The following is a 24333-nucleotide window of genomic DNA, read 5'->3' on the forward strand; positions in this document are numbered from 1 at the left end:
GATTCCAAACTAAACATTTAAAGTATCTCATTGGATTATTAGGCTAAAGGTTTGTCTGGTTCACTTGAGTCGTTATCAGGAAGCGACACTGACCACTGATCAATAAGCTCATTTTGACTTCAATTCAAACTATTTTGAGGGTGAGATGGAAAAAGAGTTTTTATTAATACGAAATCAATCATTTATTGAAATTTTACTATAGTTTGTCATTTGTATATATCCAATGCTTCTAGAGCTTTTATCCTACATCTATCGAGAACAGGGGAAATTGCAAACCCGTTATCTCATATATTTGGTTATTCAAATTATTTATGAAATAATAACACTAACTCAAGCGAATGTTAAGTTCAATCAATTTTAACAAAATCACTGGCCAATTAAATTTGTCGCGACAGGAAAACAGAAAGTTTAAATTTTGCAATGTTTTGCAATTTTGTTTTGAATTGTTTAAAAGGTTAAATAGTCAGAAATAAATATTTAAATTTGGTACACTATAAAACAAATTAGTTATCAAAATATGCTTTTACCAGGCAAGATACGTTATACAGTTAAGCTATAGAGTAGTTTGAAGAATTAAACTATATTATTGCACCACGTACATCCCATATAAATAATGCATCACCTAATTAGAGCACCATAAGATAGCTTCTTGATCAGCATCGTACGTTTTATTAAATTACCTGAAAAAAAAACAAATTATACGTCTAATAACACTAATTTACTAGTGTTATTAGACGTATAGTTTGTTGTTTTTTCACCATAAGATGTCATTCAACATAAATAAATATAATTAACCTTATATTCGTCAACGAAATGTTAAATTTAACATTTCTACCAACGGTTTAACTTTTTATTGCCATTTGCAACGCAACGTTGTTTGTGTACTGCAACATATTATATTTATTATTGTTTCAAAGATAGTGCATGTAGTTTAATCCAATAATAATTGTGTTGAGTCAATCGATCTTATCTCTAATAAGTGATTCGTTATCAGATCTTATCAGTGCGCTGAAGATGAAGTCACCAACTCAAAATGTATATTCTTCCATTGCTAGTCTCTCTACTGCAATGCTCTTATCAGCTAGGAAAGTCTCTTACCCAGGTATGTTTCATTATCTATCTTTACCCAGTAAAAGTTATATGACTAAGTTAAGCAAGCCTTAAAAGAAAGTAGTTTCATGCTACTATACTCGGGAGTTGGAAGTATGTTTGGTGTAAATAATTACACGTGTTACATTATAACTGCTCATATGGGTACATAGGTTTTGATTGGTCTACGACATGGTATGGACTGATGGAAAGAGGAGTGATTTAGGCAGCGTTGGAATAAGTGGTGTGATATGACGTCATGGGAATAGCCCCGAGCTCCTTTCTTTATAACATCACCTGATTTCTCATATTTCCAACGTAAACTTACGATATATAATGGTAACATCATGGTACAAGTATCAAACTATAGTAATATGGTATGGATGGAATATGGTACAGGAAGCATTGAGTAATACTTAAGTAGACATTTCGTTGGTTGAGAGAGTGCAGCTAGGGAGTAACATAAAAAACAAACTTCATATATAATGTGCCACCGATAAAGAATCTAGAGTATGCAATCAAGAACAACAAGACTCAATCAAAGCAATCAAGAAGAGGTGTGTTGCTAGCCTAATGGTTAGCGTCTAAGACTTCGGTGCGGGAGGGATGGGTTCAATCCCCGGCACATCCACAAAACTTTAATGGGTTTGAACCGCTTTCTCAGGTGTTTGACTTCATTACTTCATTATTAAAGTGCCATTGGCGTAGATACAAGCATAAAAAAGAAAAAAAACAATTCATATAACAACCCTAACGGATTCATTTCTCTGAAATTCCACGATCACTTCGTAACAAATTAAATTATTCTCATGTTCCAGGAAATCCCCACCAAAAGATTCTACATGAATCAAAGGGATCTGCCTGGGGACTCAAAAAGGAGAAGGCAGGTAATGGTTATGTTAACATTAAAATGTGCATCTATTGCTAACAGTATGTATAAGTTATGACAATACTATGTTTTGTAAAGTTTAATTGTTTTAGGTTAATATTAACTCGTATGTACGCAGGCATTGTATTCGTAGTTTTTCTTCTATCAGAATATTCGAATTCAAATAGTTTGTATTGACGATTGTTACAAATATTGTTTCAAAAACCATATTTTATGTTTTCGGTGTGTTTGTGTATCTGCCAAAAACTTAAAATTTCTTTTATATTTTTTATGGATATTTTAATAGCTGGAATGGAATGATGGAGGGTAATTCACTTACTGATTATTGTTCTGAAATACTTTTTGGTATAAAATTTCACTTCATAACGAAGCCTAATAGTGTCTGCTGGACAACATTTGTTTACATAGCTCGGTATTCATTTTTCCGAAATTCAGCTGAATCTATATCGCAAAAACAAATCAGACATGGAACAGCACTTTTTGAAAAGCAAAGCACTTTTATATTTACATGTGAAAAGTGGAGGAGTTCAAGATTGGTGTTGAGAACCTTTTTAAAAAATTTCTTCATACAAAAGCTCAATTTTTCTCATAAATCAAGTTTAAAGTTTTTATTGGACAGCGCTGTTCATTTTAGGAATCCATTCAACTGAAACCTCCACCAGCTGATTGGCCATCTCCTACCCTTGGAGCAGCTGACTTCCTCTACGATTTGCAGGAAGTGACGTCATTCTCTCCTCTACAGGCCTACCAACACAAACTGCAAGAGGTATTTAAATAAAATCTTCAATAAAATAAGCTGCAAACTTAAAATTTTAAAACCTGTATACCAGTTAACCGCTAAATAATAATACGTGTTTCCACTTTAAAATGAACATGGTTTTAAACAACATAAATGCTTAACGTAATAAATTGAACCACAGATAATTCAAAATAAAATTATGCACACACTACCTGAGTTGGTTGGTCGAATGAGTACATCTTAAACGTTGGCTGCCATCAACAGATAGATTAAATTTATTCTGTTCTATGTATAGCACATTTTTACTCACTCTATTTTGCAATACCCCTGCATTCATATTTAGTTTTAAATGTAGAGTGTTTGTGTATTATAAATGAAAATTAAGAGAGAAAATATATAACCCATGTTAACAAGAAGAACCAGAAAGGAATAATGTTTAGTTTTACAATATTATGAGTTTATTAACAATTATCAGTTATTAATATTACTTTATACAGGCTAGTAGAAAATATTAACTAAAAGAACTGAACATTAAATGCGTATACAAAATTTATAAAAAAATTGCCGTTGTCTCTTAAATTATCAATTGTTTAACGCGATCAGCATACATCCTTTTTCATTGTAATAAATCCTTGTAAATGTCCTATAGTGTTAACAAATCAAACAAATTATAACACTAAGGTATTTCAGTCCGGTTTTTGTTTACTTACTTTAAACAATGTTGTATTTTTATACCATATGCAATTTCCCTGCATCATCTAAGTTTCAACCATGACCTCGTGGAATTATTTATTTAGTAATGCTAATGGAGTATAACATTTTTATATTTATTTTCCATGTCTTAAGATCAAATGTTATAGGTGTATTTATAATGAAAAATTAAGTATGAGTTTACTGTAGTTATATACTTACACCTCTGTCACTTATAAAAATCCTTTAGTTCTTGTATTATTATATTAAGTGTATTGAAGTGCATGTCATCGTTTGAAACTATTGCTATTTGAAATCTGTAAATCTTAAAATATGCCTTATCAAAATGTTTGGCTGCCATACACTAAGAATAAGCTATGTTTATACTAAAAATGAAAAGAAAAGAATGCGAAAAAAAAACTTGTTTACTAAACTGTATTAAAAATATAAGGTTTTTTTCCTACGACGCTAGGCAAGAGCCTGGGATTGTTTTTTCATGGTTTGTTCATAAATAATTACTTCAGGCTAGACCTAGGGGTTGCGGCATTATCACTTAGATCAAATCCATTGGTGACTTGGCGGGGATCGAACCCGGGACCTCAGAGACTGAAGTCCCGCGCTCTAACCACTACGCCAGCTCGCTCCCCCATGTAAAACAAAAACAAACAAAAAATTAAAAATATAAGTGGATATTTAATAAAATAATACCCCTGGTTCCTTATACTAATGTTTCACTAGTAGTATCGTATAAAATAAATTGTATTAAGTAACGTCCTGCGTAAAAAATAAAACATGTAGAATATTACCACATGTTCTGTAATATTCTAAACTTTAACACACTTTCAGGAGTATCTGAAAAATCTTGAAGAACAATCGCATAAAAAGCCTATACAAAACCAACCAATCAAAGAGGAGGAGTCTGTATGGTCATCTTCTGATGTACGTAACTCAGTTTAAATATTTGTATCTGTATAAGCGAATTCAAGCAAAATACATTTAGTTTTTAGTATGCAATCATGGTATTGATCTTAATTGATTACTTGAGGAGTTGTCTAGTAAGGAGACTACTTAACACGTCTGGGAAATTTCTCTTTTTAATTATGCTGAAATCCCCCCGTGCACTAAGACATTAGTGTTTAGCCAGTTTTGACCCCAAAGACTTTGGACAACAATTCAATGCTTAGACTGCTGGTATTCTCACCTCTTTTAATAGACATTTTAAGTTGTTTCAGGACGGATTCTAATAGTTTGTGTACAATGGGTTGACATTTATTAATTCTCAACGTAGGTTATTGATAAATTGAATTTAAAATTTGAAGCGAATAAGCGTTTCTCTCTATGAAAAACGTGTTTGACCTCATTAGCTTAAATTAAAGTAGCTCAATCTTATAAAAATTATAGACCAATTAAAGTACTAAAATTTGTTAAGGTTTTTGTTCCACATTCCTTTGAAAAGTACCTCGTTAAGCTTATACAAAAATACTTATTGTTTTTTGTGGTAGCTGTAAACACACTATTACATAATACTACATAAAAAATACAATAACACAAATTACATTGATAAAGATGTTAAAAACGCCAATTTACCATCCGGCTGGTTAAAACAAAAAATTAATTTATATTTCAATATGAAAACAATTTATATTATTTTTTCCAGGAAGACTTCAAAAAGTTATTGGATCCAAACGAGTTATTGAAGCTAAATAAAAAGCTTGCACCAATATTGACGAAACAAAATAAAATAGGCTCCACTTTTAAGAAAATACTCAACGAAAAGAAGAAAACTATCGGGACAGGAACGACACCGAGTAGTAAACTGAATAAAATAACCTCGACAATCTCAAGTCATCTGAAGAAAAATGAACATGAGGTAAACCAAACATTATCAAACTTTTGGACTGATTATAACAAAACCCTACACATACAGCTGAACAAAACCCTAGGGCCTAGACCGGCGCTTTCCAAACTATGGATTGCAGGGCCGATTCTATGGAGTCGCAAAAAACTAATAAATTCTGTACACTTCAGTGTTATCAGTTGAAATTATTTAAAGTAAAATATGTACAAGCCTTTCTTGTGATATTTTTTATACTCCTTCAAGTTAATTAACAACTGTCTGCAGCCTAAAAAACCCCAAATAGAAAACCATAATTTAAAAATCCTGCTATTCAGCTATAAACCTAGTAACGATGAAGTATTGTGTTATCCTAATCTTAAAAGAAATCATAGATCTGGTATAAATATTCTTTTAATTAATATTAAAACTGATAGTAACTAAAATTTCAACCCCTGGCATCATAATACTCAGCTAATATTGTGTTTGGTACTCAGCTATTTCTATACATAAGTAAAAATTTAGTTTAATGATTAAAATTTGAACAATTTCATTATAATTTATGCACGAAATTTACAGGCAAAGACTACTGACAACCTAAACACTTCCTTGGAACACAAAAAGACAAGAATAAAAAAGCGGTTGAAGCGAAAGAAACTCGCCGAAAGTAAAACTGGGGACAAAGTGAAATCTAGACGGAGGAAAGCGAAATCAAGAAAGTTTGCGTTTGATGTACACGGATCAGGCGAACATATCAGCAAAGCGTCTAAGGAGGATGTATTGAAATTGAAAAGAGTGACAGCTTCAGTCGAACTAAAAAAGAAAAGTTCTTCTTCAAGTGAATCATCTTCGTCTTCGAGTTCCAATGAGGTACGAGCTAATATTGAACTCATTGCACTATACAATCTATGCGATTACTAATATTATTTTTTCATGTTAATTGTACAAGTTACAGTTACTAAAAATGCCTGTTAGTTTTTCTATCAAGCACAATAGATCATTCTATTCATAAACCTAACTTATTTAAGAAAAAAATATGACTAGGCTATGCTTAATATTTAAATGTTGTATTTAAAACAAAGTTGGAAGGTATCAGTCAAGTTAAAAATGAGTAATTGATTCATATCCTTAAAGTAAAATCGTAAATTAGCGCTTTGTATAGGTACTTTGTATTTACTTTTCATTACCTCTATAAAACGTTGGGAGGAGTAAAAATGTTATTAAGAACTATGAATTATTTACCGTTTAATTTATATACAATGTTGGGTAGACTACCCACGGTATCATTTTTATACTGAAATTCTTGTAATAATAAACTGAAAATAAATTCCTGTATAGATTTAGTTCATTTGGCTGTTATATATATAGATATGCCTTCTTTTGTGCGGTAGTAGTTTAGTATAAATACAGTTCATTACGAAAATATCGCTCAATTTGGTTTGTGAGTAGTTAACAAGAGTGTCTATATTATTGACAACACCCGCAAGGTCAAGTTAACATAGCCTTTATTCATTATACAGGGTGAGTTTTAAATGTCCCCCCCCCAACTTTTTTCTACATTTTTTCAAATATCAATCCCAGACCACTTCCAAACATTGTTGGGTAGTAAGTACTTCATTTTGACAAGGTGGTCATTTCTGGCCGCCATCTTGGATCCGCCATATTGGATGCAAAATATTTTTTTCAAATATAAAGGTGGGGTTCTGACCCATTATTTTGAACTAGATTTTTACCTTGATTACAATGCCACAAACCGTTTTTTAAAATCTTGATTAATTCAAAAGTTATGAGGGCTTTTTAAAACTTTATTTTTAGCCCATTTTAACATTGTGCATTTACAAACTAAGGACCATAATCTCAAAATAGTGCTAGGTAAAGATAAGTATACACTACCAGTCATTGTCGACTTATTTTCACTTGGTTATGACTGATGTATTTTTTTCGGCCGCCACCTTGAATCCGCCATTTTGAAATGTGATATATTATTTTAAATATGAAGGGTGCGTTGTGACCCATCATTTCGAAATACTTTTTTAAGCTAAACTCAATGCCGCAATCATTTTTTTGTTATCAAGTTTTATTTATGAGATATTGCATTTTTTTTTGTTAAAACGTGAATATTTAAAAATCAAAATATGAAAATGAAAAAACGGATCATGGAATTGAGTTCAGCTTAAAAAAGTAATCCGAAATGATGGGTCACAACACCCCCTTCATATTTAAAATAATTTATCATATTTCAAAATGGCTGATCCAAGATGGCGGCCGAAAAAATTACATCAGTCATAACCAAGTGAAAACAAGTCGACAATGACTGGTAGTGTATACTTATGTTTATCTAGCACTATTTTGAGATTATGGTCATTGGTTTGTAAATGCACAATGTTAAAATGGACTAAAAATACAGTTTTAAAAAGCCCTCATAACTTTTGAATGAATCAAGATTTTTTTAAACTGTGGCATTGTAATCAGGTTACAAATTTAGTTCAAAAAAATGGGTCACAACCCCACCTTTACTTTTGAAAAAAATATTTTGCATCCAATATGGCGGATCCAAGATGGCGGCCAGAAATGACCACCTTGTCAAAATGAAGTACTTACTACCCAACAATGTTTGAAAGTGGTCTGGGATTGATATTTGAACAAATGTAGAAAAAAGTTGGGGGGGACATTTAAAACTCACCCTGTAATTAATTGAGCATATATGGTTTTTTTTAATATTGGCAAAAATATAAGCCTACATTTTTAAGTAAACATAGTGTGACTGAAAATAAACAAATAGGCATGTAAAATATTAAAATATTTACAAAACTACAACAACAAAAAACATACGTTTTTTTTCATAGAATGTAAATATTTAATTAAACTAAACGATTCAATATAATTGTTGTCAAAAATATTCAAGTAGTAAAATAAAAATGCAAACAAATAAAAACACAATAATTGGTTTTAGGAGATCCATTCGTCTTCAATTCACGAACACACAACTGAAGAAAACAATACCACGTCTTCAAGTCTGAAAACAACAACAGAAAAATATATTAACACAAGACCTACAGTTCACGAACATATAACTAGTATTCCTGCTCAAACTGAAAAGTCTTCACTGAAAGAAATTTCGAGTTCAACTGAATCAATGATGATGACAGATAAAAGTACAGTCTCTGCAAGAAAAATGGTAATTTATATCACCATTATTTACTACTAATAATTGGAATTTGGTGAAATTGTTTGCCTGTTCTCAGTTTAGTGGTGTTTCGATTTGAGTACATATTTGGTATCGAACGGAAATCCAAAGTATCAAATAATATAGGACCTGTTTAAACCTACACGATTCAATATAAGATTAATTTTGACAAATATTAAGTATTAACAAATAGTGGTGCAAAACTAATCAGCTGTATTTGTGTTTCCCTTGAATAACAGGTTGTTATTCAATTCAAATAATTTGTTATTGTTGTTCAAGTTGTTGTTCATCAATGGAAAGATCGTGTGTTTTAGTTCGTTTTGATTTGGTTATGTTTTGTATTGGATACTTGTATAACTGTGGTTGACGTTTTGATTATATATCTACTACAACGCAATAGAAGGCGTTTAGTGCGTTGGGGTTTTGCTACAACTAGTTACAAAAAAGGAAATAAACTGGTGTTTATAAAAATATTGAGTAATATTCTTGTTGTTGTTAGAATTTTCCGGTACAGATTCTAAGTATATTTTTAGATATGCTTTGTTAAAATAATAAGTAAATTATTTTTTATACAGGTATATTATTAAACAGAAATTAGTATACCATCAGTATAATTAATCTATGAAAACATACTTGAAGCATAGATGAAAAAAAATTAAAAAAACTATTTATGAAGTGAATACTTTTGTGAAATGTTTTTTTCCCCTTAGCACTTACTACGCTCAGATGTAACTTCAAAAATTTATGTTTAGAAATGTGTAATTTACAGTGTTATAAAAATTTAACTGTGGCTACAAATACCGTTCCTCTTATACACTCCTAATCTTTAGTTTACTGTAATTCTTACTGTCCAAATTACAATATTTTCTATTTTCAGGAGCTACGGGAGAAACGAAGACAAATAAAAATGGAAATGAAAAAGGTTTTAAAGGAGGAAGATCTTGAAGGTTCTTTTGGTGACAGGGATTCTGAATGGACCACCTCCGAGGTAGGGGAGGAGAGAATGTATAATGGCTTTGTTTCACCGGTCAGCTGATTTAAGTTGGAACTAATATTTGAGCTCAAAAATATAATTCAAACTGTGCAATTATGCATGTTGTTTTTTAGCGCTATCTAAATTATACCTACCAGTTACCGTAAGACACTTTTTAATGACAAAAACTCACATTTTTGTATCCCAGTGTTCTTGACTTCATCGCTAATCAGCTGATATGCGTTATTGCAGTTATCTATAATTTTAGTCTTATCGGGATTTCATCGTGAACAAGACCATAGACAAATAGAATTAAATATTTTAAATAAAATATATTAAAGATTTAATCCTATTTGTCTATTATAAGACTCAACATAGTGTTTCCCTAGCTTAAAGAGTGTGTTGTGTAGACCTACATTAAAATTAAATAATTTTTATGCCAAGAAAGGTTTAAAAACTATTTATTGAGTTATGTATTATATTATTATTTCTTTATTGCAAAAAAAATCCTATTACGTTGCTTTGTAATACAATTATTAAAATAGCACGGTGTACTAAATTAAACTAATAAATACAGTATAATCAATATTCAAATGGAACTAAACAATTTTGCTTGATGGCAGAAAATGTTAATACTGAGCAATGGCAATTATGTAATGCAGTAGTAACATTGATATACTCTTAAAAAATGGAAAAAAAACAATAACAAATAAATAATAAAATCGTTCGAATTGTTAACCAAAATTTATTAATATTAACATTGTTATAACATATGTAACAAAATATAACCTTATCATTATAGTATTTCAAATGTGTGATTCAAGTAGCTAAAAATCCACCATTTACAAAATTGTTGTAAAATGTTAAGTCTTATTCACAATAATACACTATCAATAACACTAAACCTTATGGATATCAGCTAAGTACAATGCATATCAGCTGATCGGCAATGAAGTAAACAGAGTTACCATTATAATCGCTGATTTTATCGTTTAACGGTTGTTGTATTGATTAAGGTTGCGTAAAAAATACCCTGTATAAATATTACATGTTTTAAATAATCATTGGAACACTTAAAATATAATTTATAAGCTGCAATGAAAGAACATTCATGGCTGTATCCTTTAACGGAAAAGCTTAATAAGATTATATGAAAACGTGATATTTATGGAAAGATAAATATATAATTTAACCAATCCATTTGGAAACAAAAATGGTTTCTTTAAGTGGATGTAGCTTGTAGTGTTTTGTAACTGTAAATCCACAAAAAAACTCGCTTGTAAATTTAATCCATTTCAAAAGATTCCGTACTATTTTCTTACGAATTTAAATCAAAACAAGGGATTTGCTGAGAAATAGTTCTTAGGCCGTTTATTGCTACACATTTCAAATACATAAAATACATTTAAGGAAAGATATTATGTAGGTTAATCTACATATCGTTGAAGAATATAATCTAAAAAATTTAATAACTATGAATAGTTAACAAAGTATGTCCTATAATAATTCAAAAGTATACTGATAATTTGTTATTGACTGTATAGGTAGCTTGCGAAAATTTCAGTACTTTTAACACGGTCTTTCCTTTCTAGGAGGAATTTTACATCGAGTACAATGATATAAGAAAATCAGCTGACAGAAAAATCGAAGCTTTGAAAAAGATTAGGACCACTGAAACTCCTACCACGGTTAAAAATATTTATAAAAATATAATTCAAGTTATAAATTAGCATGTTCATCAGTAGAGCCTTTAGACTTCTTATGAAGTTGGTACAAGTAGTGTGTTTTGTAATTTGTGGGTTGTCCTTAAACATATTTGTTTCAATTAAGAAATTGTTAATTTTTTAGCCGAGCAAACTTCCAATTCACAAAGTTACTCCAAAGCAGGCGTTATTTGTAAGTATTGATACTCATTTAATAAAGCAGTTTTAGTTAATTTAGCCTTAGCGTTACTTAGTTTTGGCAAAACTTTTAAACGTACCATTAATATGCAGAAAAAAGCAGTGATTTAATAAAAAAAATGATAACGTTAACAAAAATGCATTTATGATTAAAAGTATATTCTTATACAATGCAGATAACTTTTTTACAAAGGCATACTTTGAATTTACAATGATAAACGTATCAAACATAAATGTAGAAATCGTTCATAAAATCAAGTATCGTTTACAATTTATAGTTTAATATCATTCATGAAATATTTCTTGAATAAATATTGACAAAGGCAACATTTATAATTTATATTTTACTATTAAATTAAACCCGTGTGAATTTTGTACAAAAAGTACAGTTGAGCTTAAAACTATTGTTGATACAGTAGTTGACTCGGCATAGGCCAACTTTATTTTCAAATATATTATCCTAAAACATTTTAAAAATTAAATCCTTGTTGTGTATTAGCGGATTATTTATTGTGTTTCCATTTACAGGGAATTCTAAAACATAAAATACTGAGATTCGTTGACAACCTTATAAGATCGTCAAACAAAGAAATCTTGTGGAGAAATTAACTTCTAGTGGAGAAGATAGAATAATCCAAGGAATCATTATGGCTGTGTAGGTATGATCTTGGCCACCATGAAGTATACTGTACTAATTAGCAAGAGAAATTCCAATTTTAATTATATTCACAAACCTCATTTGGTGCTGAAATGAACAGGTATCAATACAATTTTAAAAACTAATATACTAACATACTACCACGTAATTAAAAAAAAACAAGTAAATTAATTTTACTAGACATATTTTGGTGAGAGAGTACATGCAAATTGGTTAACAGAACGACTCAAAAATTCTATCTTTTATATATTTATACTCAAATAAAAATATTTTTTATATCAATTAATTTTCCGTTTATTAATACCTATGTAATTAAAAAGAATGTTTAAATAATATATTTACAGGTTACTGTTTTACTAAATGCCTACAGATGATTTATGGGGGGAAGCTGTAGGCTGAAGTGAACGAAGTGTTTATGGCTAGAAAATATTAGCCTTCCGTAAATATTATTGGGATCTTCTTCAAGCTTACGTCTACCACTAGTGATCCTAGCCTACTATTATATCCAAACACATTCTTTGAGCTGTTACAAACACAGTTAATGTGTATATAAGTTCACTACCATACTCATTAGTATCAATGATTTTTGGGATCTTGTAGTGTTGGTAGTAAATGTGTTTCAGAAGTTTCATTATTGATATTGAACATATTTAAGTATATTTTGTTGATTTATAATTTAAATTCATGAAATAGGCTAAGTTTTGTTACGTTAACCAACTAACAATAATAATGAAATACTCACTACAAAGTCTATTACCAAAGAACACGGTGGTACTTTTGTACTTATCGATGTAGTGGCAATTTCAAAAGAATCAAGTCTTGCTTTAATGTTTTGTTCAATGTATAGTCAGACAGAACTGTAAAAGCACCTGAGCTCAGTAGGAAGAGTTAGACTTTCGTAAAAAATAACGCTATTTTAGAAAACTGAAATTGCATCCGAATGTCCAACCACCTTGGTTGAATGGTGGAGTATTAGAGCCTATAATAAGACCAATAATTTGTTTTGATAATAGTATAGCACTTTCACCCAATCTTTGAAGGGATATCTTAGGGCTGTCTGACTATAAGCTCATTGCAAACAGCTTTGAAGATCTCATTTTATAGAAAATCACTAACAAGATCAGTGTTTGAATTGATAAGTTAGTGCCTACAAAATGAGAACCCAAGACTTCACTGCTATTAATTCGTAGTCCGAGTGAGCCATTACTCATTGAATAAAATAAAGTTATAACCATGTAAAATATAAATACACCACCTGAACAAAAACTAAACTGTACCTGGCTCGCAAAGTTAATATCACACTGAAATTTATACGTCCATTGTTGGAACCTTTTACTCTCTAGAGAGTGTATTATGTGATGAAAGAGTATATTTACTTGATTCACCGTTCAACATTACAACAACTAGCTATCTCTTGTGATGATCTATCTTCTATCCTTAGCTCCTCCGTCTTCTTCCTTTCTTCTTCCTAAAAGGCGTTGAACTTAGTTAGTATCTTTGTTAAAATAATAATAACGGACACTTGTAAATCACGTGTAATAGAATTTATGTGTGTTTAAAAAAGGAAATAATGCAAATAAATTGAGTTAATGTAATATTATTCAGAATTTAGACAAATCTTTCATAAAATGTTATAGAAACAATAAAGGAAACAATAAAACTATTTATATGTAATTAAATTTATGGTTATATAAATGTATTAGGTACTCTAAGATAGTATATTGTAATTTGTAGTGTTCTCTTACAAGGTAAAAAATACTCTTGTTTTTTTACTAAATCAATTTAAACAATGAAAGTAATTTGTTTGCAGACAGATGAAAACAGTTTAGAATTATTCTTCTGTTTTGTGGCAGCTGCAAAAAGAAACTAATATTTGTCATTAAAATATCTTAATCCCTTCGTCCTAAGTAACTTTGTGAATCGTATAATCCTCCCCAAGCAACCAACTGCTTTAGGTGGTTGAATTGTAAAATCCCTTATAAAATATGAAGGAAAATAGGAATTGTTTTCACCAAAATGTATTGTTTATTTTGTCGTATGAAAGAAATTGTTTTTTCACCTAAAGCCAAATATATAGAACTTAGCACAAACCTGCAAACTCTAAATATATTTTCAGTCTTTTATGAGTAATAAATAATTCCCTCTAAAAACTGTAATTTGACTAAATGTACCTTTTTAAGTAGAGTTAAATTTTTTTTGTAGGTCCTAATTTTTGTCTCAACAATGCGGTAATTTAGACTCTGGGGAACATTTTATAATTAAGTTGGTGCAAAGTGTTTATCAAAAGTGTTGTCGTCTTAAAGCACTTAACTGCTGGAATTGGCAGGGCAGGTTTAATTAAGTTTTAAATTGTCTTTGCACTCAAGTAAAATACATAGTTAATCATACTTACCTTGAATAAACTGCTAACAAGGATATATGTCTGCAGTAAAATGTATTTTATTATTTGTGTCATATCCCTGAATTTGTCTTAACAACATATCGTTTAGATAGTATGTATAGTTTCAAATAATGGTCAAGACAGATGTTTATTGTTTCAATTTTTACATTTTTTATTTCTTATAGTTGTTCATTACAAATTATTATACAAGGTAGTTCACTTTTTAGTTAATCATTTAAAATAGTTTACATCTTATACAGTGCGTGAATTTAACAGTACAAATAAGACCAGGCAACCAATTCGAGTGACAGTAATTTGTTAGCAAAAAAACGACTAAAACATACTACCATAGATAAAACATACTCCCTTGTGTTGGTTAGTCTATGATACTACCTCTTAGATTTCGTCATACTTAAGAACACATAATCTCTCGGGAAGGTTTGCCATGCATTATGTAGGGTAAGCGTGGATGTGTACAATTTATTGTTCGTCTATCTTAAAATCGTGTGTCTTACTTTGAAACTGTTGAATTAAAAACAGTAACGTATTAAATTCAAACATGAATAAGGGTTTAAAAATACAATGCAACCCGGATAATAATGAAGAAACTATCTATATCCAGTAAACATTAACAGCTATTTTAATTTTTGAAAAAAAAACTGTTATTGGTGTTCTACTTAATTAAGCATTTTGCTCCTAAAACCAAACCTAGTACACCTTAAAAGACATAAAATAGTTTTTTGTTGAAATCACCACTGATTAACGGTTGTAGGTAAATGATACATTTTTGGTCAACCTAAATCTTGTATTTGAAATGGATTCCCATTAAAAGGGTTTTATAAAAGAGGATAACAGAGGGAGTCTCACTTGCGGTCTAGGTAGGAGTAGTTATGTAGGTACGACTTCTTGTTCTTAACATTAATGAAACCGTAAACACGTTTTAAAATCTGCCATTTAGTATTGGATCAATATTTACATAACTATATACACTGTTTTCATTGTTTTATAAAACTAATTCCTTTAAGTAAATACACAAAAGTGTTCTTTCACTCTAAGAGCTCATTTTCATTAGTTGGAAAGGTTTACTGTATTTGGTTTACTTGACTCAAACATTAAGATTGTTAAAATGGATTCACCAGGAGTGTAATCGGTCCTGTATAAAAGAATATTCACTTTACGCACCTAGAATGGAATTCAGTTATTATTTTTATGATCTAAATGTAAATGAGAACTACACACACGCCATAAAGGATAAAAGGCGCATTGGGGCTGTAAGAACTTTGAAGAGGAAAACTTTTGGGTTGGCTGAAGAGGGAAGAAAACATCATAAAACCATGTCAGAATAAGAGTTAACTGTATGAAGAGAGTATGTCTATTTACATAGTTTAGAGCTCTTTCTTAATTTGCCTCATTTCTATCCACGAACCCAAAAGTTTCCAAAGATCGTATACATTTTACATTTCCCTATAATATATTTTGTTCTTACTCATTTATATTTACTTCCTAAAGCAATACTTGCTTTGATATCCATACTTTTATTTATTACGTTTTAGATACAATTTTATGTTAATGGTTCAATTAGTTCTTTAATATTTCAATGATTTATCAAATATAACGTTGCAATTATGCTATTATGCAATATTATGCTTCGCAATAATAAGGTGGTAGTTTTTTTTTTTTTTTTTTTTTTTTTTTTATAAGGGAGAGGAGGTAAAAATGCTTTTACGCACACAGGTAGCCAGCCTGTAGTGTGAGACTTCTGAGCTTGTCAGACTACTCACTAAAAAACCCCCTCTATAATAAGGTGGTAGTAACACTAACAATTATTACAACGTAATACTTTCTTAACTGAATAATACAAGAGTACTAAATTAATATTGTTTTTAAAGTAAATCTAGTTTATTTTTTCATAAACAAGGCCATGGCTTTGCATTACAACAGTTTATTTCAGTTTTGCTGCACTATCTGACATAATTATACCAGTTAACGCCTTCCGGGTGGCAAACTTAATAATAAAACTTAGATACTTGTTTTAGAACAGAATTAATAAAAATATAAAAAATAAAACTATTTTGACCCTATTTTACTTCATAGCTTTAGGCATCCCAATCACATAAGGCAACGGAAATACTTAGTGTAACAAAACAAACAACCCGGACACGAAGAATCATATTTTCCGAGAAGTGCAGGAAATATTACATTTTTTGGTGGCAAAATGAGAGAGAGAAAAGTTGAGATATTTTATTTGATTCACGGCCCGGCATTACGAAAACTGAGATGTCATCGTGTGTATTTGTCTTGGACAAATAATATTCCAACTCTAAATTTCAACTGCTGTCATTTGTATTTTGTTTTATCTTTAGCACCCTTCATTAGATTTAAATTTTTGTAGTTTAAGATATGTTTTATTGTTTATAAACGTGTTATAGAAGTAAATATCTATAAAGTTTCTACAAGTGTGGAAATGTTGTGAGAAAAAAATTCATTCTATCCTTGAAATCCCATATAATCTTTAAAGAACTTTTTTTAAATTAACATTGTTATATTCGTAGATTTACAGTTTTACAAATTGAATTTCGATTTTCATGAATTATTAAAATATAATAAGTATATACTGTAGCTTTATTGAAGGCTAGATTGTTTATAACTTAAACTTTAACCTATCTTTGCATAATTCTAAATTAAATTATTTCTCCAGAAATATTAACAACTCGAATGGAAATCATTCAATTAAATAAAGTCTTTAACAGTTGTCTTTATCAGGTGTCTTGATAGCTTTTGTTTAAAAGGATTTGAATTTTTATTACTTTTTAGGCTAAGCATTTGATGAATCATTAACTTTGACCAAATATGTTTATCGAGGGAATTTTTTAATCAATTCTATTACTTTCTTATATTCTGTTCCCCATTCCTCAAATCGTAGTTGTGAACATATTTTCCTGGTAAATAACATTTATTTGTAAAATAGCATTTAATAGATTTTATATCTACTCAGAAGGTCAACAAACATCAATGAAAATAAAGATTTTTTATAACAAAAACAAACAACAAAAAACTTTCTTTTTGTTGATGTTTGAGCCTATTGAATAGATATATGTATTAATACCCCCGCCGCAGCAAACCTGCCGTCTAAGCGAATTTCCATTTGGCTGAATTGATTTTCAATCGATCTATTTAAATAACATTAGGTTTAACGAGTACCTAGGTTTGCTGCTACTAGGAAACTAATAAAGTGTGTGTTTTAAGTAAAATAATTATTGCTTAGTAGGAAATGAATATATTTGCCAAGTTTGAACAAAAGATATCCATAAACAAGCAAACTACAACATTTTACAATATTCTCCATAAGAATAACATGGGAATTTTAAATTTAAATTTTTTTTAGTTTTCTCCGTAACCAATAACCGTACAAAAACACTTTGATATACTGAATTGTTTGTTTTTTTAAGCTCTTTAAGAAGGTTTAGAGAAAAATTGGGAAATTTTGTGTTTTGAGGGTCAAAGGTGAGAAAAACCATTTTTTACCCTATAAAACCCCCCATAAAACCCTGTTCCCATGGTCCGATCATGCTGGATCGCGAACTCATTCAAGTTTATCCCGCCTTACACCTTCAAACCAAATTTCATCAAAATCGGATAAAAATTACTCAAGTTATCGTGTTCACGGACACATATATATATAAATCTATATATATATATATATATATATATCTATATATATATATATACATATATAAAAATTTGAACGAATGGTGTTTTTGGCCTCTGGGGACATCAAAATGAAAAAGTAAATCGGTCCCGGGCCTAAGTCTTACCATGAGACCTACGGTAATAGCTACTTCCCTATAGGGAAATTCGCTAAAAGGTATTTTACAAAGTTCTTTACCAGGCAAAGATGTTCACAATCACAATTTAGGAATAGGGAACAGAATAGGAAAAAGTAATAAATTAGATTACGATATAAAAAGAACTTGAGTGTGAATCCTTAAAGCGCAATGCCTTAAGGTTCTATTTTCTATCAGCAACGAACAAAAAAAAAACATTGTTTATTAATTTTTACCGTGTACTTTTTTGCACATTAATTTCCTAAAACAAATAGTGGGCTAAAATTAAAACAGTAAGTTTTAAACATTAAAACAGAGACTGAGATGGAATCAGTGTACGTAGGTTTATTGAAGTGTATCTCGTTCCGTTTGCATTGTTTTCATGGTCTAAAACATCGTTTCGTGAATTATTCTTTTCGTGTAAATGAATATTCGAACATTGTCTTGTTGATTGGACTAAAAATAACCATACAAGTTATCATTATGTCTTAGGAAAAATGTTGTCATGAAATATTTTACAAACAAAACTATTGTAGGCTAAAGATTTTTATTTGAGTGGGCTAAACATTATTGGGTAAATCTTCTTACTTGAGAGGCCTATATTTATATATAAGATATTATCATTGTTTCCAATATTATATTTTATTATATTCATACATCGCCAACGTTTCAAGGTACTGTACATATTTAAGGCGAAGATACGTAAAGGATGACTATTGAATGAGTGATACAATGCCAGTGGCATTTAACGAGAGAGTTACGAGAGAATAAATGTTTGGTGGATGTGCCGGGAATTGAACCCGTCCCTCCCGCACCGAAGTCCGAGACGCTAACCACTAGGCTAGCAACACAACCATCTTTTGTGAGGACCGTTTACATAATAAATGTTTTATGGACAGCTGGGTTTATTTAGAACCTACAAGTTAATGTATTTCCTCGTGACAGAACGGGCGACCTTTTGATATCCATACGAGCACAATAACCACTCAGCTATATAGATGCTCTCTCGTATTAAGGAGAGTTTCGAACAAACGTACCATTACATTATCATATTACTGAAATCCAATGGTGTCTGACAGGATTTTAATCAAAGTCCGAGGAAGTTTTCAAATTAACTAGAAGTCATCCAGTGGTCGAGAACTTGACAAACAATATGTAATGTAATGACTTCTCTATTTTCACCCCAAGCTCTAGTCTACATATAGCCTCTACTCGTGATAATGCAATGAACCATGTGGTGCATTAAACGCAGCTCGTAATATAAACTTGGTTACGCTTTAGTGGTTTCCGTCATATTCATGCCAGGATTCTATTGAGAAGTTTATTAAATATTATAAATTATGTTATTTCCTTTTTACAAATGCCCAGTAAGTTTTTTTTTCTTTTTAGGGGTTTTACTTCAAAAAAATCGAGGGCTCTGACAAATAAATGTTAACCACTATGCTATAAGCCAAATCTGCAACTGTTTAAGAAGTAGGAAATGTATTTTTGTACAGATAAAAGTTCAGACTGACTCAAAGCAAGGATGGAAAATTATAAGAAATGCTGCGGTCAAGCTTTTTTATAAGGCTTATGCAGTTTTGTATTGTAAATTTATTGTACATATGTGCTATACCAAGTAATAAATATGTTATATAAATACCGTAACTGTTTTATAGAAATGTTATAGTATCCCCTTAAATACTTTTTTTCGCACGAAATGGTTTTAAAATTGCATTTTATAAGACAAATTTGGTTTTATTTGCAAACTTAAATATGCCAGTAGGAATAGAGAGGGGATGGATATTATAAGCTGTGTATGATATGAAGATCATTGTCACTGAGCAAGAATTACTCAGGTGAATTCGAGCATCAAGTATATTTAGTAAAATAAGCTTTCGTGACAACTATTGGTCGATACTTTATATCACGATAACAAAAACTACTTCATCAAACTTAAAAAAAATCATAAATATTTAAAATACCCCCGCCGCAGCAAACCTTCAGACTGGATGAATTTCCAATTTGCCTGATTGGAATTACACTAAAATATCTCCTTAAAGATATCGCTTTTATTCCTTATTTAAATGGCATTAGTTTAATGAGTACATAGGTTTGCTGCAACAGGGAGCGTAAAACAAAATGGTAGGTTTTTGGTAAAATATTAAAAGTTTAGTATTAAATAAATGCATTTTCCATAATTTAATCAAAATATCTTCATAATCGAGCAAAATACAACAGTTTACTTATTCTCCACAAGAATAACATGGGAATTTTAAATTTACAGTTTTTTTTTTTATTTTCTCCGTTACTATTAGGTGCATATCAACGCATCAATATACTAAATTGTTTGTTTTTTGAGTTCTACAAAACAGGTTTGAAATACATTGCAGAATTTTATGTCTTTAGTGGGGTTACACGTTTGTACCAAATTTCATCAAAATCGGATCATTTTCGCTCGAGCTATCGTGCTAACGGACATAAATATATTTATTTATTTATTTATGAATTTGACCGGATGGTGTTTTTGGCCTCTAGGGACCTCAAAACGAAAAAGTAAATCGGTCCTGGGTCCAGGTCTTACCATGAGTACTACGGCAATAGCTTATTCTCTGTATAGTTAATTCGCTAAAATCCAGTCGTAACTTTATTGATGTCAGGCAAAGTATTGTTTGTGTAGTGAAAGTAATGTTTACGTCAGGAAAAGTCAGCTGATCACTTTCCACTATTCGTTTTTGGTGTATGGAAATTGACGATTTCGAAGATCTCAGCTGTATGGAAATGGGCTAGTTTTGAATACAGAGTGATGAACATTAATTTTACAATGTTGAATAAAGAAATTACTACAGCTGGTCTATATAGAAGGAATGTATACCCTGATAATACCTAAATTAAAAATATGTACATTACTTAGCAATTTGTCAAATAATATCTTATGTAAGATTGTTATACGCTGGTTGCTTTTTAAACCCTATTCTAGGATGTCAATTATCCTTATGTGCAACAAAAGATTGAAACATTATTTTGATAGGGACATAAGTCCCTATCAAAATAAGAACTTAATAAATGCGCAATAAGTAATTTTAATCCATACTTAATCCTTAGGCTTTATATTTAAGTACCTGAAAGGTTACATGTTTCGTTGTTGTAAATATAATCGGTGTTCTAGTTTGATTACATTTCAAATACAATCTACATTCTAAATTCCATTTTAAATAAACATTCTTGGTTAGTATTTAGTTATTTCAAAACTGTTATTATTATAACTCGCCCTCGTGTTTATCCAGACCCTTTTCATTAACAAAGTTTTCCCGTAAAGGCATTGTTTTACAGGGATCATTAAGGTAATTGGTTGTTTATTTTCAATTTCTCGCAGTTCTCAGGTTGTTGGGTGTAATCAGAATTAATGATCAAGTTGATCGATTTCTTCCTGTAATAAACAACTAAGATTACAGTTTTGAACATTAATTTTAAATTCTTTCAATTAAGCCAGTGTATTTTCTTATAAATTATCATTTTTGTAAGCAACCAAAATCGATTTGCTTTTTCACAACCACTACTTTATTTGTGTTCTGGTATCTAATTACACCTTAATTTTGTTTATGGAGCATCGCAGACACATCCCATTATTAAACAGCTCAAGTTTTTTTTACGTTTCGAGATCTAGAATCTGTTCCCGTTTTCAGTTGGATTGGAATTTATAAGATGACATAGTAAACAAACCAAGCTGGACAGAGTTGAATCCACTGAATATATGAGAATTTTAAGGTTTTTTGTGTTGTGTAGACAGTGAATGTTCCAATTTTAGCGGTTTTCCCATATAGGGAATAAGCTATTACAGTAGGTCTCATAGTAAGACCTAGACGCAGGACCGATTTCTTTTTCGTTTTGAAGTCCCCAGAGGCCAAAAACACCCTCCGTTAAAGTTCAAAAATATCATGTAATATGTCTCCGTTGGCGCGATAACTCGAGCTAAATTGATCCGATTTTGATGAAATTTGGTACAAACGTGTAAACCTACTTTCAGGGAATATTTTAGTAGAAATCCAGCCAGGTAAATGGAAAATCGCTTAGTCTGCAGGTTTGCTGTGGCGGGGGTATTTTAATTTTTGTTTGTAATTTTCATTTGACTGCTTCAACATTTGTTATTTTCATATTTTTTCAAGAAAGTGCCAGGTTTGTTTACTGATTTTGTGGTGTAACGTTGTTACTTCCTGAAAATAGGATTAGGCTTGGATCCTAAAAATTAGCCAAATTTTAAGTTTTGATAAAAGCCTTTATTAATCCTCCCCTATATTTTTTGCCCTTTCAATACCCTTCCATTAATAGCTCGTGGACCGGCGCGCGTGTCCAAATTCTAAAATGTGATTAGGCCACTTTATTCATTAACTAGACTGAGCGTTGAGCCTTTCATCGTTGATTGGCAATTTCGAGTTCACCATTTAGTAAAGCACACTATAAAATCACGTTATCAGATAACAAATATAGTGTAGATATTATCATTGCACTTTAAAACGACAATTTAATATTCATTAACAATTGTTTATTTACAAGTATATAGTGAAGAGTCTACTTTGAGATAGTCTACTAAAGGAAAAACTTTGCAAAACTATAAATAACGTAAAATACTTGCGTAAAAACAAACTATTAGGAGTGTAGTGAACTGTAATAATTATTGTTGTCCCATTGTAATCGTTTATCGTTCACTTTTTATTTTATTTTCAAAACCAGTATCGCAAATAAATTTTTCTAACAAATTAAATCCACGCTGTAGTCAAATACTGTAAATATTTTAGACTTAGGTTATGGTCATTTTTTAATATACTGACAACTTTCCACTACAGGCCTATGTATTTTCTGTTTTTGATTTAAAAGTTTTTTTCTTTTTCTCTGTAATCTGTCGTTTTTATTTATCTTAGGAGATCTATCTTACCCTGTTCATTTAATATACCGATGAATTGTTGTCGAAAAGTACCTCTATTATATTACGACCAATTACAATTTTCTTTCGTCCAATATCTAATTTTATTGGATTGTTCAAAATTCTTTAAAAATTCAATATCATTCTGATAAAAGAATGTCAATAAAAAAACGTTCAACACTACAACATTTTTCTATATAAATATTTTAACTTGTATGAATTATGTGTCGGTTGTAAGCGATATGAGATTAAGTCTATCAATTGTGGCTTTCCAGAAACAACAACTCTGGAAATTGTTCGAGCATCTAGTTTTCGTTTTCCTTTGATCTCACAGGCTTACGAAATACTTTTCATAATTTGTAAAAGCCAACCCAGTTAACACAATTAGGGCGCTTTAAAAGTCAACCGGTCTTGAAATTTAAAGCGTGTCTTTGCATTTGAAAACAATCCACAAATGACTGACTTGTGTTAAACTTTACAAGCTTTTGATAATTTTACTGGTGAAAATTTGAAGTTTGAAACTTCGTGTTTAACTTATTTTCGTTCTATTAGTTTTTAAAGCTAGACTTAAAGCAAAATATTGTGTAATTTACACCATATTATATGTAATATGTTTTTGTAATATGATATGGAGTAGATGGATTGAAATTAATTGTGTTAGAGGCTTACAATAATCTTACAACCATCAGCTTGGAGGTGTAGGATTTCATTGAATCTCGTATCTTGTATCAATTCAATATTGACTTGTAAAAGTAGTAGATGTACTGAGATAATTTGCAACAGAGTATAAATTTAAAACTATGAAAACAGTTTTAAACTGCTCAAATAGTTTTTACTACCAATAAATTAATAGTTTTCAATATTCTGGATAATCAATAGCAATAATTAATAAACAAAATTAAAGCATGGTTTTATAAGACATTATATTTTTTACATAAGCTATATAGCAATTAAATATAACACGCATTTGAATAATGAAACCAAAGTAAAAGTAAATATTACAGTTATTCTTTTTTAGACCAATCATTATTCTTTTTCTAAGAACCAGCTTCGAAGCATGTAGACTGAGCAGGTCCATTGCAAGATGAAAATATACTTACTGTAACCTGGAGAGTCTTTGTGAAAAATTTCTGCTGATCGTAAAATGGTTTGTGCGTGCTGGGAATACAAGCAGACTGAAAAATTAGTTTAAAAAAAATAAGTAGACATAAAGCAAAAGCCCAATGCAAACTTTGAACTTTTTTACTTCATCACAGGTATACAACTATG

The 24333-nt window shown here is 30.4% G+C and overlaps 1 protein-coding gene across 1 annotated transcript; it reads left to right on the plus strand.

Annotated features, from left to right (window-relative positions):
- The first annotated feature begins 1033 nt into the window (after positions 1 to 1033).
- On the plus strand, positions 1034 to 12240 carry LOC129000308 (tyrosine-protein kinase BAZ1B-like). Its single transcript, XM_054427270.1, has 10 exons — positions 1034 to 1102; positions 1908 to 1976; positions 2613 to 2744; positions 4254 to 4346; positions 5065 to 5277; positions 5821 to 6111; positions 8195 to 8419; positions 9306 to 9416; positions 11250 to 11297; positions 11831 to 12240. The coding sequence occupies exons 1-10, from the start codon at positions 1034 to 1036 to the stop codon at positions 11909 to 11911; spliced, it is 1332 nt and encodes a 443-aa protein (XP_054283245.1). The 3' UTR covers positions 11912 to 12240.
- Positions 12241 to 24333: the final 12093 nt, after the last annotated feature.

This window comes from Macrosteles quadrilineatus, unplaced genomic scaffold (assembly GCF_028750875.1).
Source record: "Macrosteles quadrilineatus isolate MER2022 unplaced genomic scaffold, UCM_ALF_1.0 Scaffold_8__2_contigs__length_117827958, whole genome shotgun sequence".
NCBI classification, from domain to species: domain Eukaryota; kingdom Metazoa; phylum Arthropoda; class Insecta; order Hemiptera; family Cicadellidae; genus Macrosteles; species Macrosteles quadrilineatus.

Coding starts and splice junctions, on each gene's coding strand:
- LOC129000308 (XM_054427270.1), top strand. CDS start 1,034: ATGTATATTCTTCCATTGCTAGTCTCTCTACTGCAATGCTCTTATCAG. Junction 1,103..1,907: donor TAGGAAAGTCTCTTACCCAG/GTATGTTTCATT, acceptor CTCATGTTCCAG/GAAATCCCCACCAAAAGATT. Junction 4,347..5,064: donor CTGTATGGTCATCTTCTGAT/GTACGTAACTCA, acceptor TATTTTTTCCAG/GAAGACTTCAAAAAGTTATT.